The sequence below is a fragment of the Sinocyclocheilus grahami genome, unplaced genomic scaffold (assembly GCF_001515645.1).
Source record: "Sinocyclocheilus grahami isolate Dianchi unplaced genomic scaffold, SAMN03320097.WGS_v1.1 scaffold176.1, whole genome shotgun sequence".
NCBI classification, from domain to species: Eukaryota; Metazoa; Chordata; class Actinopteri; order Cypriniformes; family Cyprinidae; genus Sinocyclocheilus; species Sinocyclocheilus grahami.
The window spans coordinates 25,341-43,436 of record NW_015505355.1 but is presented as its reverse complement, the minus strand read 5'-3'; the positions used below and the strand labels follow the sequence as shown (position 1 = coordinate 43,436).

General features: G+C 37.0%; 2 protein-coding genes across 2 annotated transcripts in view; one reads left to right on the top strand and one right to left on the bottom strand.

Annotated features, from left to right (window-relative positions):
• The first annotated feature begins 323 nt into the window (after window positions 1-323).
• On the top strand, window positions 324-9,528 carry LOC107593812 (uncharacterized). The gene is made up of 8 exons (XM_016283692.1): window positions 324-426; window positions 1,226-1,362; window positions 1,739-1,856; window positions 2,707-3,429; window positions 3,503-3,637; window positions 6,000-6,148; window positions 6,285-6,408; window positions 8,226-9,528. Exons 1-8 carry the CDS (start codon window positions 324-326, stop codon window positions 8,609-8,611), a joined length of 1,875 nt encoding a protein of 624 aa, XP_016139178.1. The 3' UTR covers window positions 8,612-9,528.
• Window positions 9,529-10,578: 1,050 nt separating this feature from the next.
• LOC107593811 (tripeptidyl-peptidase 2-like) overlaps window positions 10,579-18,096 on the bottom strand; it is a gene marked incomplete at its 5' end in the record, with an annotated part of 31,747 nt that continues 24,229 nt past the window's right edge. The window contains 3 exons of the mRNA XM_016283691.1: window positions 10,579-11,576; window positions 12,835-12,954; window positions 13,702-13,953. Of these exons, the coding sequence (XP_016139177.1) occupies window positions 11,487-11,576; window positions 12,835-12,954; window positions 13,702-13,953 (462 nt within the window). The remainder of the gene's footprint in view (window positions 11,577-12,834; window positions 12,955-13,701; window positions 13,954-18,096) is intronic.

The following is an 18,096-nucleotide window of genomic DNA, read 5'->3' as shown; positions in this document are numbered from 1 at the left end:
ATTGCACCAATGCATTTTTTCACTTGCCTGTATATGCAAACTTTTACAAGTACCTTGTTTTTAATGTCTCTCCAAATGAAAAATCCTAAAAGTCCTATTTTAAAAAGGACATGCTGCATAGCATCACATCGTGCACTTGATGTTTTTGCTACTTTGTTGAAATTGTGCACTGATTTATTTGCATATTTCATTAACTAATCTGAAAAAACAATGTTTGAGAAACTGGCAAAAACATATTTTAACAGGTCAACATTAAAAAAAGAGATGATTTTAAAACACAATGATCTAAATGTGTTTTTTTAAATCAGCGAGTAAATAGCATCATGGATTGTTCTCAGTCTGGAAATGCAGACGCCACAATAGAGACGGATGGGAGCGTGAACGCTGCGAAAGATGATACAGATGAAGACAAAGAAAAGCATGAAGGTAAGTAATTTAAAATTTATTGGCAAATAATCTCAAAATTACCTTCTCTTAAAGGAACAAACGCTCCCAAAAATTAAAATGTGCTCACCCTCAGGCCATCCCAGATTAAGATGAGTTTGTTTCTTCATCAGGTTTGGAGAAATGTAGCACTGCATCAGTGTCTCAACAATGGATGCTCTGCAGTGAATGGGTGCCGTCAGAATGAGAGTCCAAGGAGACGGATGGGAGCGTGAACGCTGCGAAAGATGATACAGAAGACAAAGAAAAGCATGAAGGTAAGTAATTTAAAATTTATTGGCAAATAATCTCAAAATTACCTTCTCTTAAAGGAACAAGCGCTCCCAAAAATTAAAATGTGCTCACCCTCAGGCCATCCCAGATTAAGGGTGCCGTCAGAATGAGAGTCCAAGTAATCCACAGGAAGCATTATTATAGGTTATGGACTTGTACTTTAACAAGCAGCAACGGTTATTAAAGTTAAAAACATCTTGTTTCAGCTTTTTTCTTCTCCAGATGTTAACTGATGGACTGGAGTGATGTGGATTATTGTGATGTTTTTATCAGCTGTTTGGACTCTCATTCTGACGGCACCCATTCACTGCAGAGCATCCATTGCTGAGACACTGATGCAATGCTACATTTCTCCAAATCTGATGAAGAAACACACTCATCCTGATCTTGGATGGCCTGAGAGTGAGCACATTTACAGCACATTTTTATTTATGACTGAAACACAACACTACAGCTGTATAAATCTGAATGAGGAATGCATCAGTTTTTCACTTGTTATATTGGGCAGAAGTCGTCCCTGTGCGTAAGGCCTCCTGGGAGCCCAGTGTGCTTTCCACCATTGGAAAGGAGATCCATTATTTCGCCGGTCATGAGATCAGCATCTGGGAGTCTCTCGATTCATTTGGTTCTGTCATCTGGCCAGCAGTGAGACGAATACTTTATTACATATTTGAAATATATAAGCTGAAGTGTGCCATTAGTCGGATGCTCAAATTCATCCTGGTGTTCAATTTCATGTTTAGAGTCACTTTCTGAAGAGTGAAACACTGTGACACTTTCACAACAATGATCTGTTTGTTTGAGTTGCCCGAAATGCCACCAGCTGACTCGACCAATCACGAGTTTGGGGCGGGGCTATCTAACTGACCAGTGGCAAACAGGGATGGGCACATGCAAGGAATGTTTAGTCTAGAACTTGTTCTAGAAGAGCAAATAATGGCACAGTTCACCTTTAACCATTTGTACATTGGTTCCTGATTGATATTCATAATCATGATACATTTTCTAAATTATTATTTAGGCTCTGGCTCTGTGTCGCTACCTTGAGACCAACCAAGCGACGGTTGACCTTGTTGACAAGGCGGTGCTAGAGATTGGCGCCGGCACAGGTCTCATTTCTATCGTGGCCAGTCTGTTGGGTAGGTACTAAGCAGCAGTGTTGGGGAAAGTTACTTTTAAAAGTAATGCATTACAATATCGCGTTACTACCTAAAAAATAACTAATTACTTAATTACTTTTTATGGAAAGTAATGCGTTACGTTAAGTAGAGGGCGCAGCTCAAACGAATTGCATGAAGAATATGATGCAGGAGAATAAAGTTCAACACTATTCAGCAATAACACAAATTAAACACAAATGTGTCAATTTAGCTTAGAATGATTTCTAAGAAGGGCCCCGAACCCCCAACTGCTCCCTGTGCGCCGCAGCAAAAAAAATGGCTGCCCACTGCTCCGGGTGTGTGTGGGTGTGGGTGGGTGTGTGTGTGTGTGTGTGTGAGTGTGTGTACTGCCGTGTGAATATCATGTCACGTCACTTGACGGATAGTAATGTCTACAATGGACACTAGCGTCGTCTCGGCGCGACCACAACAGCTTGAAGTTGTCTAATTTGGCACGGTCTCCCTGCTACACTAAGGCTTTCCTCTGTGTATACATATCCTTACAAGAACAATTTTAGCTGTATTATTTGTGTCCCCTTCAAAAATTGCCCCCCCAACTGTTAGATGAAATTTATGCCCCTGCCCCCAACACTGCCAAGCAGGAATGTCCAAACCTGTTCTTGAAGGGCTAGTGTCCTGCAGAGTTTAGCTCTAACCCTAAATAAGCACCAGCCGATTAATGTCTTCAGACTAGAAACATCCAGGTGAGGGTGTTGGAGCCGGTTGGATCCAAACTCTGCAGGACATTGGCCCTCCAGGAGTGGGATTAGACAACATATTACAATCCTATGGTTGTGTTGTATTTTCATACCTGTATAATCATCTCCAGGTGCTTGGGTAACAGCAACTGACCTGCCTGAAGTTCTCGGGAACCTGAGATGCAACCTGTCCAGAAACACATGGGGCCGCTGCAGATACACGCCGCAGGTGGCGGAGCTCTCTTGGGGTTATGAGCTCGATAAGACCTTCCCTCATTCAGTCTACAGATACGACTATATATTAGCAGCCGACATGGTCTATCACCATGATTATCTAGCAGAATTACTAGTCACCATGCGCCACTTCTGCCAGCCGGGTACAACCCTCATATGGGCCAACAAGACCCGCTTCGATTCTGATCTGGTGTTTGTGGAGAACTTCAAAAAAACATTCAACACCAACCTGCTGGCAGACAACGGAGACGTAAAGATTTACTCTGCCACCACGAGAGAAGAAAGTGGCCTAGAGACGTTAGACGAGACTAAAGGGGATGTGAGGAAAGGAGTGGACGAGGATGAAACGGTCAACAAAAAGACAAAGAAAGAGATGAAGGAAGGAAAGATCAAACAGACAGAAAAGTTTGTAGAACAGGTTCAGGAACATGAAAAGAAAGATGTACAATTTAGAGAAGAGCAGGCTACAGGTTATGTTGATGTGGAAAAACAGGAGGATGGAAACCTGAACAATATCGACGACGACAACACAAACCTTGAAACTGAACCTGATGATAGTGAAGATGAAGACAACGACGGCTGCTGTGAGATGGATTCAGCGTTTGTAGAGCAGAAATCTGGTCAGTGACTTTTGTTCTAAAACACAGTTGGCTTATCTAATGAATTCAAGTCTGATTTGGTCTTTTCTTTTAGATGGAAGCACAGAGAATGATAAACAACGGGAGTACATGAGATCCTGGGCACCGACTATTTGCTTCAGAGCCGGGAAAAAAGTTTATAATTTTTTGAGCCAGGAAATTACAATTCAGGAGTCCATCGATTCTTACGGTGCTACTATATGGCCAGCGGTGAGACACTTTCAACTGCAGAAACAATGAATCATGAGAGACAAATGCACATGTGAATAGAGTATGGGCCAGCTTTACTAACAGCTTGCACCAACGCAAATAGTCTTTTGGCGTTAAAATAGTACCGTCAAGATTTACTAAAGATGCACAGTGAAGAATTAGAGGTGAAAAGGCGTGGACAGTTATTTTTGCGCCTGACCTTATTGAATATGCATTTGTAGGAGTTTCACTTTCCAGGCACAAAATCTATGGGAGCAGAGTATTAAAATGAATCACACAACGTAATTTACTAACGTTTACTAACGTCAAAATTCTGGTATTTGCACTATTATTTAACACCCCAAAAACTACTTAAACTATTTTGCGCCTGTGTTGTAAGTAGATAACCCGCACCTGATGAGCATTGGTATATTGCATTGGTTGGTATGTAAATGAGATGTTGCGGTGTCCGTCTTTTGGCGTTAAAATAGTATTGTCAAGATTTACTAAAGATGCACAGTGAAGAATTAGAGGTGAAAAGGCGTGGACAGTTATTTTTGCGCCTGACCTTATTGAATGTGCATTTGTAGGAGTTTCACTTTCCAGGCACAAAATCTATGGGAGCAGAGTATTAAAATGAATCACACAACGTAATTTACTAACGTTTACTAACGTCAAAATTCTGGTATTTGCACTATTATTTAACGCCCCCAAAAACTACTTAAACTATTTTGCGCCTGTGTCGTAAGTAGATAACCCGCACCTGATGAGCATTGGTATATTGCATTGGTTGGTATGTAAATGAGATGTTGCGGTGTTCTTTAATTTGTACATTGTCAGTAAATCACCTGCAGAAATTTCCACGCCCATCGGTGCTGCTTTGGAATTGCGCTCTTGCGCTAATTTGCCCCGTTTAGTAAATCTGGTCCTAGATCAGCAATGACATCAGTAACCTAAGAACTTTGCTTTTGTGCAATGCTGCATCTAGTCCAAGAAAACAGTCAAGCAAAACAAACATGGTGTACTTTTAATAAACAGAGTACGGCTGTTTCTAAAGCATGCAGCACCATCTGCTGTTCAAAACTAAGCTCAGAATCGACTCAAGAAAGAATCGCGATGCATTTGGAAAATTTTAGAATTGATGCGGAATCATTTCTCGATTCGTGATGCATGAATTTATTTTCCCAGCCCTAGCATCTTGTAGAGGTCCAATGCGCTTAAATAGGTGCTTTCGCACCAGAGGAATCTTTTCATAGTTCCTAGAACTATTGGCAGAATTTCTTTTTGGTGTGTTCGCACTGCAGGAGCTAGCAACGTATTTAGTTCTAACAACTCCATTTGGGGGAACTAATTTAGCTCCTACTGCGGAGTAGGGTCTAAAACAGTTCTACAGGAACTATCAGTGATGTAAGTGTATGTTGATTTACCAAACGCATACGAAACACCGGCTACCCGGCATTTTTTCAAAAAGCCGAGTAAAAATATTTACTCCACGAACATGGATAACAGCGATAATGGCATTTGCCTGTAGCGGTGTTCTTTTCTCAACCTCGATGATAACACTGCAAGTTTAGGTTAGAGATTTAGTTTTTCCGATTTTCACTTTCAATCACGTAAATTGTGCGTTTACATTCCACCTCCGTTATCACGAAACCCATGACACGGCACAACACACACAGAACAAAAACAGCTCCGATCACGGCATCCTCCATTAACCGGTCGTTGATGTTTGTAAATGCCACGAATAAAGATGTTGCTGTCAGTCGCTTCAGAGTTGCATTCGCACCGGCAGCAAAGTCTTTATTCACGGCATTTACAAACATCAACAACCGGTGAATGGAGGACGCAGTGTTCGGAGCTGTTTTTGTTGTGTTGTGGGTTTCGTGATAACAGAGATGGAATGTACAGGTGCATCTCAATAAATTAGAATGTCATGGAAAAGTTCATTTATTTCAGTAATTCAACTCAAATTGTGAAACTCGTGTATTAAATAAATTCAGTGCACACAGACTGAAGTAGTTTAAGTCTTTGGTTCTTTTAATTGTGATGATTTTGGCTCACATTTAACAAAAACCCACCAATTCACTATCTCAACAAAATGACAGGAAGCCAGTGTTTCGTATGTGTTTGGCCAATCAGCGTTCACTTACGTCACTGGTAGTTCCTATTGAACGGTTTTAGACCCTACTCTGAATTAGTTCCCCCAAACGGATTTCCTAGAACTAAACACGTTCCTAGTTCCTGCGGTGCGAACGCGCCAAAACGCGGGAACTTCCGCCAATAGTTCCCGTAAGCTTCCTCCAGTGCGAAAGGGCCTATGGATACTTTTCTGATGGGATACTCTTCTTCTTTCTTTCCCTCAGTTGTACCTGCCAACACAGAACCACCAGAGCGCAGATCCTGGGCTCCCGCCGTCTACTACGGTCTTGGCAAGGAGATCTACTACTTTCTCGGTCATGAAATCAAAATTCAAGAAGCCATAGACCATTATGGCGGTGTGCTATGGCCAGCGGTGAGCATTAAACGTTCAACAGCACAGCAGTATATCAACCTGTAATATCAGGAAGAATCTATATGTGTGCTTTGTGAGAAGGTAAAATACATGGAGTCTAATGGAAACTATGAACTCCCGGTTTTGAATGTCATAGGCATTGGCCCTTTGCCGATTTCTGGACACCCCAATGGGCAGACAGCAGATTAATCTACTTGACAAATCAACGCTGGAGCTCGGAGCAGGAACAGGCCTCGTCTCGATAGTTGCCACACTTCTCGGTAAGTGTCAATATTTGATTCAATTAGGCCAGGGGTAGGCAAGTTCGTTCTTAGAGAGTCGCTGCCCTGCAGAGTTTTGCTTCAACCCTGAAAAAAATAAAATAAAAAATAACCTGCCTACAGCCTTAGTTATCTTGAAGACATTGAGTAGCTTGTTTGATTAGGGTTGGAGCTAAACTCTGCAGGACAGCGGCTCTCTAGGTCTGAACTTGCCTACCCCCTGAATCAGCAGTTCCCAACCACGTTCCTGAAGCCCTCAACAATGAACATTTTACATAGTCTCGCGTAGCCAGACCTTCAGACTGACGGCAGAAGGTCTGGGAACCTTACCCGCTTTGAATGGCCAAGGCCCGCCCAAAAGACCACATGACTGACAGGTAAAGCAACCAATCACATTTCATTTTGTGTCACGGCATGTTTAGGGCCGTGGAAATGTCCCCCACAATAACAGACCGGTGTGTAAAACTCTTGACATATTTTAAAGATTGTATGCCGCAAGTTTTAAATATTTCACATAATCCAGTGTTTAGTTGATCCTGATAAGCGCTAATCGTCACAGTTGTAAACACAACGGCTTTCTTCTTCCATGAGGGGTTTGGCCAGGAGGAACGTTAAAGAACACGACGCACCCATCTCCTGGAAATCCTGTATAATTTAACCAATCCGATGACGACTCCAAAACTCCTGAAGTGTTTGCAATTTTGTGTGCCGTATGCATCAGACGTTTAGCCAATGGTCCATGCACATGACGTCTGAGGCCGATACTACTCCAAGACCTGAAATGGGTCTGTCACACAAAGGAGTAGGGATGGGTGATATGGGCTTTAAAATATATCACGATATTTCTGGTATTTACTGCGATAATGATATCAATGACGATAATTCAGGGAATCCTGTTTCTTAAGAGAAAAGTATTATCTTTCCTATTTTTACCCAAAATAGGGTGTTGTGAGCATTAATGAGTATACGTGTAATGTAATGACTGTTTAATTCATACTGGAAGCCGGAGGGCGCAGAAACTCCACATGGATCGCTGAAGTAATACACTACTGATGACACTCCAGGAAATCCCTAATATGGACAAAGGTATCCAGTTATCGCGGAATAAAACGCACAATGGAGATAGAGAAATAACAAAAAGAAGTTATTTCAAACGCTCAACTATGTTATGAAGTTAATTTGAAGAAAAAGCATGTCAATAAATTATATCTTTGTTGGACAACAGGTTTGTAAACGGGCTCATACATGCAAAACTCTACATAGTACATTTATTCAAGGCTCAGACCGATTTTTTTGTCGCACTGTACAGCTGTGACCAAACCAGTTCCAGATTGTAGAAGGAGCTCCTCGTTTAGCGATCAACTCCTCCTCAATTTCACGCCCGCCTTCCGCGATGTCGCTCTGCACAGTTGCCAACAGAAATATGTCAACAACTAGACTTTATCGTTATATCGCGGGAAGACGAATTCTTATCGTGGAGAGAATTTTTACAAACGATAAGATATCGCCTATCCCTACAAAGGAGACATGCAAAAAGTGGAGTGTTGTTGGGGGGCTCTAGGAACGTGATTGGAAACCATTGGACAAAGCCATGGGGTGTCCAATCCTGCTCCCAGAGGACCAACGTCTTGCAGAGTTTAGTTCCAACCATCCCCAACACACCTGCCTGGAGTTTCCAGTAATCCTAAAGACCTTGACTAAACTGGTTCAGGTGCGTTTAAATGGGATTTGAGCTGAACTCTGCAGGATAGTAGCCCTCCAGGAGCAGAATTGGACACCCCTGGTTTAGACTAATCTTAAGACCAAAACTTTTGTAGGTGCTAAACTGACAGCCACGGATCTGCCAGAAATCCTCGGTAATCTGAGGTGCAACTTGAACCGGAATACCAGGTGGCACTGGAGACATGAGCCTCAGGTTACAGCATTGCAATGGGGCTACAAACTGGAGGAGACGTTTCCCCGTTCCACGCATTATTACGATTACGTGCTGGCAGCTGATGCGGTCTATCACCACGACTGCCTCGCTGAGCTTCTTGACGCCATGCTTCACTTCTGTCAAATGGGGACAACGGTAATCTTTGCAAACAAGGTCCGGTATCAGTCAGATCTGGTATTTATTGAGAACTTTCAGAAAGCTTTTAACACCACATTACTGACAGAGCTGGACGAGGTGAGGATTTACTCAGCTACCATGAGAATCTGATGACGTGAACCAGAAGGCTTTCTGGACTACACTGCCGGCACAGGTAGAGGAGGTGAAGATATGTGGCTGTGGCTCACGTTTGTTTAAGGAACCAACACCATGTTCACACTGCAGACAATTCCCATTGGTTTGTTACATCAATCTGCCAACATCGACGTTTGCAAGTTATCAAATCAGCATCTTTAGGTAATTTCCAGATATATTCATTTGGCATCCAAATATGGGCCAAGACCTACAACAATAGGTTGGCAGTGTTATAATATTTGGATCGGCCCAATTCTTTTTTGCTAACTTGTCAAATATTCGTATACCAACTTTGTGGAACTCAGATTTCAAACTAAATAGGATTTATTTTATATGTGGCCAACTCGAATCCAATTACTTGTGTTTTTTGATTGGTTTAATTTAAATTTTCACATTTATTTTCAGACTATACATTTACGTGGTTTCATGTGATATTAGATGAGATTCATTCCAGTCAGTTCAGAATTCAAGTTGTTTTTGTCATCTTTCAGTTTGATTCGGATTGAACTCATTCTGATTTGATCAATTGCGAAAGAACAGCACGAACATTAAAACCTCAAGATGGGTTTTGAAAAACAAATCCGAATGGTCTGCACTGAAAATAAAGCCACGCTGATTATAGATGTAGACGCTTATGAAAACTAATCTGATTGAAATTTTGTTTTGTGAACCTAGACTACAACAGGATAGAGAATTTATAAAGAGTTTGTAACTAAACCTTTGCACAAATATACAATAAACACTGTAATGAATTATTCACGAAACAAAAATTCCAACAAAACATAGGCATAATTATTGAACCTTTAAAAAACAAAACACATCCGGAGGGTAAAATGGTGAGTAATACAAGTTTAGGATGTTTAAATAAAGCTTAAATGATTTAAAAACAATGTAAAATACTGAGAAAACAGTTCTTACCGCGCTGTAATGGGAGAACGCTGTGCTTAAGTTAATTTCAGATGAAATGCATGTCTTAATGAAAATTAACTGTGCTATGCACATAACCATACAAGACTATTATCTTACAAATATTGTTTACTATATCAGAAAGCATAATCTAATGTGAATAACATTTGTACTCAAATATGATTAAGTAAATTGTCACAAAAAAATGAGCAAAATATTTTCAGTTCCAGATAGTTTTATTCAGAACCTTCATCAAATACACTGTTCAGCACATTTACTGTGTTAACAAAATAAGCGGCTGTTACTTCTGAAACGATATATAGAAATGGATATAAAATGACACCTACCAACTCTATGCATGAATTAAAATGACTCTAAGATATTGGCATTAACTAGTATTCATTTATACTTTATAAATACAAGACATCCATAAATATATCTGAAGATATTCAAGGGTTTTTGATACAGAATTCTCTGATATTTCCTGAAGAAAGCAGAGGTGGACGGGGTTTGATGAATATTTAAGGCCATTTTTTTTGACATAAGGAATATTTAAGAATATTTTCCAAGCCCTCGGAGGAAACGTGAGCGCAGGATGTGATGTCACAAGTGAAAACACACACAGCATGAATTGTTGGCTTCGTTTCTTACTTTTCTTCCTTAGTATTTAGTCTTGTTTTCTAGTATAAATACCTAAGAATTCTGGAATTAAGGTGCATTTACTTGACTATAAAGAACTTACGATATTTTGTCTTGTTTTCTGAAAATATTACTCAAATTTTATTAGTTTTGGCTTAAAACTAATAAACAAAAACCTTATTATAATCTTAATTCAAAGGCTAAACAAGATTATTTTTCTTACCCCATCGGCTGATATTTTTACTTGTTTTAAGCGAAAACTAACAAAATTTGGATAAGATATTAAGTCTTATTTTCTGAAAAGTTATCCAAAATTTGTTCGTTTTTGCTTAAAACGAGTTAAAATATCTGCCGATGGGGTAAGAAAAATTATTTTGTTTAGCCTTTGAATTAAGATCATTTTTCCTACCCCACTGGCTGATATTTTTGCTCGTTTTAAGCAAAAACTAACAAGATTTGAGTAATATTTTCAGAAAACCAGACTTAATATCTTAAGTAATTTTACTTGTGAAGTAAATGCATCTTAATTCCAGAATTTGTAGATATTTATACAAGAAAACAAGACAAAAATACTAAGGAAGAAAATCATTATTTGCATATGCAGAGATGATCCGTTTTCAACATCTAAACCCTGAAGAATCACTCGAGACACACAACATGAGCGCGCACATTTAAATGCTAAAAGAAAGCGTGACAATCTCTGCTTCACTTACACACTCAAACGACAAATTCAGAAGGAAATCTTCGAGTCCAGGCTCAGAACATGAGAAAACTTGGACTTCAAATCACACAAAAGCTCAGACTTTTGAACATGAAATGACACTTGAGTCTTTATGGAACATGCATGCATTTGATTTACATAAGGGTCAATCATATATATATATATATATATAAAAAAAAAAAATTTACCCCAAAATTTAAAAACAAAATGCAGTAATGAAGTTAGTTTTCCTTGATTTTAGTCGCGGTCCATCATATTGCCTTGACGTTTTCTGTGTTCAGAAGCTCACCTGACCTTTACGCTGTTATTGTTGTTAAAAGGGGAAAAATGTCCACTGTGCAAATGCCCAGTAACTACATAAAGCAAGTTATTATACAAGTTCCCCTTAAAAGGAGACGAAGGCTGGAGCGTCACGCGAGTATGATGTAAAACACAGCGATATGGTTCAAGCTGTAGCATGAGAACTGTGGGTTCAGTGCTGTGATCCGCACAGAAAGGCATTGTGGGATCCGTGAAGGACCGTGTGATATGAAGTGTTTGCTTCCTGAAGGCATTAAAAGTATCCTCGGTTAAAAACGAATGACTTTAGAAGGGCGTGTAGTCAGACGGGAACATGATGGGCAGCCAGTTCTCAGAGTACAAGACGAGGTGCATCCAGCCTAGAGAGCGCATCAGCTGCAGAGACGCACAACACAACACAACAAATCATCTTATTAGTGAGCCTGCAGCACAAAAGCAGTGTTGAGTCGCTGGGGGATATTTGTAGCAATAGCCAACAATACATTGTATGGAGTCACAATTATACATTTCTCTTTTATGCCAAAAATCATTAGGATATTAAGTAAAGATCATGTTCCATGAAGATATTTAGTAAATCTCCTACCGTAAATATATCAAAACTTAATGTTTGATTAGTAATATGCATTGCTAAGAACTTCATTTGGACAACTTTAAAGATGATTTTCTCAATATTTAGATTTTTTTGCACCCTCAGATTCTAGATTTTCAAATATTGTCCGATCCTAACAAACCATACATCAATGGAAAGATTATTTATTCAGCTTTATTCAGACGATGCATAAATCTCATTTTCAAAAAATGGACCCTTATGACTGGTTTTGTGCTCCAGGGTCACGTTTTACAGGAGAACAGAACTTCATCCACATTTACTGCACTGATTATGAGGGAAATCAGTGGAATTATGCAGAAAGTGTTTAGTTACACAGAAAAGCGTTAGATGGAGATCAGAGCACCGTGACACAGCATCAGCCAAAATATTAAATAAAAATACAAAACATGAGAGTGTGTGGGATTTTACAAATAACAGTATGTGGAAAACTGAGGAGCTTTAAGCAAATACGATTTTTTTGTTTGTTTTGAAAGAAATATAGCTTTATTCATCAAGGATGCTTTAAATTGATCAAAAATTACAGTAAGAAATGTATATGTTACAAAAGAATTCTATTTCAAATGGATGCCGTTTTTTCATGTTTATCAAATAATCTCTTAACTTTTCTTGTACATTTTCTTGTAATTATGACACGGTATCTCAACATTTCGACTCATAACTGACTTTTTATCTAAATTTTTCATCTCAATTCCATTTTCCAATTTATGACTTTTTCTTGTAATCAATCTCATAATGTTATCTCTTCTCATATATCTCCTGACTTTGTATCATAATTTTGCCTTTCTTAGTATCTCATAACATGCATTTATTTTGTCATAATGAAAATGATTTCTGAAGATCATGTGACACTGAAGACTGGAGGAATGATGCTGAAAATACAGCTGCGCATCACAGAAATACATTACAGTTTAACAGAGATTCACATAGAAAACGGCTGTTTTACATTCTAATAATATTTCACAATTTTACTGCATCTTTGATTAAATAAATGCAGCTTTGCTGACATCTTTCAGAAACACTTACCTGTATGCAGTTCTTCCAGTTCTCTTTGCTGGGTTTGTCCTCGACGATCTTAGTCGCGAACTTCAAGGCCCTTGCGTACATTTTATTTGCCAGCGCGTGTTTGTAGGAAAATGCTAGAACCTGCAAAGAAGATATCCTCACGTCAAATAAAATATTCAGAGAATTTGTAGTTACTTTAAGGTATTTTTTTTTATAAATATTTTTAAAATTATCTTATGTCAAAAAATTTTATTTTTCACTCTCACACACACACACACACACACACACACACACAATTACATCTTGTTGCAACATTTGACAAAAATCCCGATTGAGTATATTTGGTCAAAACCTCATGTTATAAACGATGAAGTGCGATGCACGCTATTTAAGACAATAATATTAGCTAATCCTGACTTAAAATGCACAATGTTTGCCCTCTCTCGCTCTCTCTCTTCAGCGTTCCCACATCTCAGACCTCAAATACATCAAATATCACCCTTTTTAGACAGTTTTCAAAGTAAAGAATAAAAAAAATACTATACAAAACATATTGAAGCCATCATGTTAAGACCGTGTCTTAAAAACTAGTTTGACCAACTAGCAGCTGCCAAGATCAGTCTTACTCTTCCAATACAAATAAGACCAACCTACCTTTATTAAAAAAAAGTTATGAGCAGTCTTGAAGAAAAAACATTAGATGACTAACGTTTTAAGACTAGTCTAAACGGTTTATGCAACCGAGCCCTAGTTCTTTATTTATGCAACCGAGCCCCCCCTCCCCTACTTTCTCACTGGACTATTTTGATCTCAAAAAAGTGAGTTTGCATGCATGAATATTACAGTAATTAAATAACTAGCACACTTGTAAACACTGGACGTCCGTACCTTAGAGTCGGTGAGCTCTGTCCACTTCTGCAGCTCCCAGAAGGTGTCTGTCAGCGCTTTGGCCTGCGGCTCGTCCTCAGAGCTGCTCACTTCAGCTGCGCTGGAGTCCTCCTGCGCAGACGTCTGCATCAGCTGATCCGCCAGAGCGCAGCCCTTCCTGCAGAGCGCATCCAGCAGAGACGCCTTCTGCTTCTCCATATCACTGCAACAACACCAGACACGCTCGACACCAACGATCCTGAAGCATGTACACTACCGCTCAAACGTTTGGGATCAGTAAGACTTGTAATGTTTTTAAAGAAGTCTCTTGTGCTCATCAAGGTGTGTTTATTTGATCAAAAATACAGAAAAAAAACAAAATGTTATTACAATATAAAATAATGGTTTCTATTTGAATATCCTTTAAAATATAATTTATTTCTGCGATGCAAAGCTGAATTTCCATCATCATTACTCCAGTGTAAAGTGTCACATGATCTTCAGAAATCAGTATAATATGCCGATTTATTATTAGAATTATCAATGTTGGCTACCAAATATTTTTTGGAAACTGCGATATTTTTACAGGATTCTTTGATGAATAAACAGTTAAAAAGAACAGCATTTATTCAAAATATAAATCTTTGCTATCACTTCTTATGAATTTAACACATCCTCGCGGAATAAAAGTTTTAATTTCTTACAAAAAAAGAAAGAATAAAAATGTACGGACCCCAAACTTTTGAACGGTAGTGTATATTGTTAGAAAGGATTTCCATTTTAAATAAACGCTCTTCTTTTTAACTTTGTATTCATCAAAGAATCCTCACAAAAGTATCACAGCTTCCCAAAAAAAATAAAGCAGCAGCAACAGTTTCCAGCTCTGATAATAAATCAGCATATTATACTGATTTCTGAAGATCATGTGACACTGAAGACTGGAGGAATGATGCTTTGCATCACAGAAATAAATTACATTTTAATGTATATTAAAATAGAAAAATGTTATTTTATATCATAATAATATTTCACAATATTTATTTTTTCCCTGTATTTTTGATCAAATAAATGCAGCCTTGATCAGCAGAAGAAACTCCTGTAAAAAACATTAAAAATAATTCTGATCCCAAACTTTTAACCGGTAGTAGTGATGACGACGATGAGAAATAATTCCTTTGTCAATTAAACAGAAGGTTTATGTTTGCCTGCCGTTTTCAAAAGCTTGATGATTTCAAGGGAAGAATTTAAGACGAATATCAGCAGTGAAATTTTACTATTGTTGTGTAAAATAAAACTTAAATTATTATTATAAATAATTATCAAATATACATATTTTACTCAACACTACACATTTTTAGTTAACACTACATAATAATAATTATTATTATTATTATAAAAATAATAATAGTAGTAGTAAATACTCAGTTTTTTTACTAAAAAGTACAAAGGTAATAATATATTGATATATTATTTCAGCAGAGACGCCTTCTGCTTCTCCATATCACTGCAACAACACCAGACACGCTCGACACCAACGATCCTGAAGCATGTACACTACCACTCAAACGTTTGGGATCAGTAAGACTTGTAATGTTTTTAAAGAAGTCTCTTGTGCTCATCAAGGCTGTGTTTATTTGATCAAAAATACAGAAAAAAAACAAAATGTTATTACAATATAAAATAATGGTTTCTATTTGAATATCCTTTAAAATATCATTTATTTCTGCGATGCAAAGCTGAATTTCCATCATCATTACTCCAGTATAAAGTGTCACATGATCTTCAGAAATCAGTATAATATGCCGATTTATTATTAGAATTATCAATGTTGGCTACCAAATATTTTTTGGAAACTGCGATATTTTTACAGGATTCTAAAAGATTTATATTCAAAATATAAATCTTTGCTATCACTTCTTATGAATTTAACACATCCTCGCGGAATAAAAGTTTTAATTTCTTACAAAAAAAGAAAGAATAAAAATGTACGGACCCCAAACTTTTGAACAGTAGTGTATATTGTTAGAAAGGATTTCCATTTTAAATAAACACTCTTCTTTTTAACTTTGTATTCATCAAAGAATCCTCACAAAAGTATCACAGCTTCCCAAAAAAAATAAAGCAGCAGCAACAGTTTCCAGCTCTGATAATAAATCAGCATATTATACTGATTTCTGAAGATCATGTGACACTGAAGACTGGAGGAATGATGCTTTGCATCACAGAAATAAATTACATTTTAATGTATATTAAAATAGAAAAATGTTATTTTATATCATAATAATATTTCACAATATTTATTTTTTTATTTTTTTTTGTAAGTTAATGCAACCTTGATGAGCATTAGATAATTCTTTCTTTAAAAACATTTTTAAAATCTTACCTACCTCAAACTTTTGAAGGGTAGTACAAGAAGTTTGGTATAATTTTTTAAAAAGACAAAATCTTTCAAATTAAATCACAGTAACTAACTATAATGTAAGTCAGTTTGTCACGTGACGAGACCACCAAACGGTAGTGTATATTGTTAGAAAGGATTTCCATTTTAAATAAACGCTCTTCTTTTTAACTTTGTATTCATCAAAGAATCCTCACAAAAGTATCACAGCTTCCCAAAAAAAATAAAGCAGCAGCAACAGTTTCCAGCTCTGATAATAAATCAGCATATTATACTGATTTCTGAAGATCATGTGACACTGAAGACTGGAGGAATGATGCTTTGCATCACAGAAATAAATTACATTTTAATGTATATTAAAATAGAAAAATGTTATTTTATATCATAATAATATTTCACAATATTTATTTTTTCCCTGTATTTTTGATCAAATAAATGCAGCCTTGATCAGCAGAAGAAACTCCTGTAAAAAACATTAAAAATAATTCTGATCCCAAACTTTTAACCGGTAGTAGTGATGACGACGATGAGAAATAATTCCTTTGTCAATTAAACAGAAGGTTTATGTTTGCCTGCCGTTTTCAAAAGCTTGATGATTTCAAGGGAAGAATTTAAGACGAATATCAGCAGTGAAATTTTACTATTGTTGTGTAAAATAAAACTTAAATTATTATTATAAATAATTATCAAATATACATATTTTACTCAACACTACACATTTTTAGTTAACACTACATAATAATAATAATTATTATTATTATAAAAATAATAATAGTAGTAGTAAATACTCAGTTTTTTTACTAAAAAGTACAAAGGTAATAATATATTGATATATTATTTTATATCGGTTATAAGCAAGATTGTTTAAATGATTACTATTATGTTTTTAGTTAACAGTACAACAGCAACATTGCAATGTTAATTTTTAAAATGGTTTAAATTATTATTAGTAGTAGATGTATTTTCTACATATCCAGCACAATGGTACAATCTGCTAATAAATCTTAATTTTTAAAACATTGTTTAAATCATTACAATATAATAATAATAATAATAATTATTATTATTAATAAAAATAATAATTATTAAGAATATTTGTAATTAGCAGTACAACGGTAAGCCATTGCTTATAAATTGTCTTAATTATTAAAACATTGTTAAAATTACTACATTAATAATAACAATAACACCATTTATTACTACTGTTATTATTATTATTATTAATAATAAGAATATTTTTAAATTTCCAGTACAATGGTAATCTATCGCTTATAAACAGTCTTAACTTTTAAAACGTTGTTTCAATTATTCTAACATAATAATAATAATTATTATTATTTATTATTATTATTAAGAATATTTTTAATTAGCAGTACAACGGTAAGCCATTGCTTATAAATTGTCTTAATTATTAAAACATTGTTTAAATTATTACATTAATAATAATAATACCACCATTTATTACTACTATTATTAATAATAATAATAATAATAATAATAATAATAATAATAATAATAATAATAATAATATGTGAGTGTGTGAGGGAGTGAGTGAGTGAGTGAGTGAGTGTGTGTGAGGGAGTGAATGTGTGAGGGAGTGAGAGTGTGTGAGTGTGAGTGAGTGTGTGAGGGAGTGAGTGAGTGAGAGTGAGTGTGAGGGAGTGAGTGTGTGAGAGAGAGTGTGAGGGAGTGAGTGTGAGGGAGTGAGTGTGTGAGAGAGAGTGTGTGAGAGAGAGTGTGTGAGAGAGAGTGTGTGAGAGAGAGTGTGTGTGAGTGTGTGTGTGAGAGAGTGTGTGAGAGAGAGTGTGAGAGCGTGTGTGAGAGCGTGTGAGAGAGCGTGTGAGAGAGCGCGTGTGAGAGAGCGCGTGTGAGAGCGTGTGAGAGAGCGCGTGTGAGAGAGCGCGTGTGAGAGAGTGAGAACGTGAGCGTGTGTGAGAGAGTGAGTGAGTGTGTGTGAGTGAGTGAGAGAGAGTGTGTGTGTGTGTGAGTGAGTGAGAGAGAGTGTGTGTGTGTGTGAG

Excerpts from the sequence above, each read along its gene's own strand:
- LOC107593812 (XM_016283692.1), top strand. The coding sequence starts at position 324 with ATGGATTGTTCTCAGTCTGGAAATGCAGACGCCACAATAGAGACGGAT. Across the intron at positions 3,638-5,999 it reads GGAGTCCATCGATTCTTACG|TTGTACCTGCCAACACAGAA; the intron begins GTGCTACTATAT and ends TCTTTCCCTCAG. Across the intron at positions 6,149-6,284 it reads GCGGTGTGCTATGGCCAGCG|GCATTGGCCCTTTGCCGATT; the intron begins GTGAGCATTAAA and ends TGAATGTCATAG.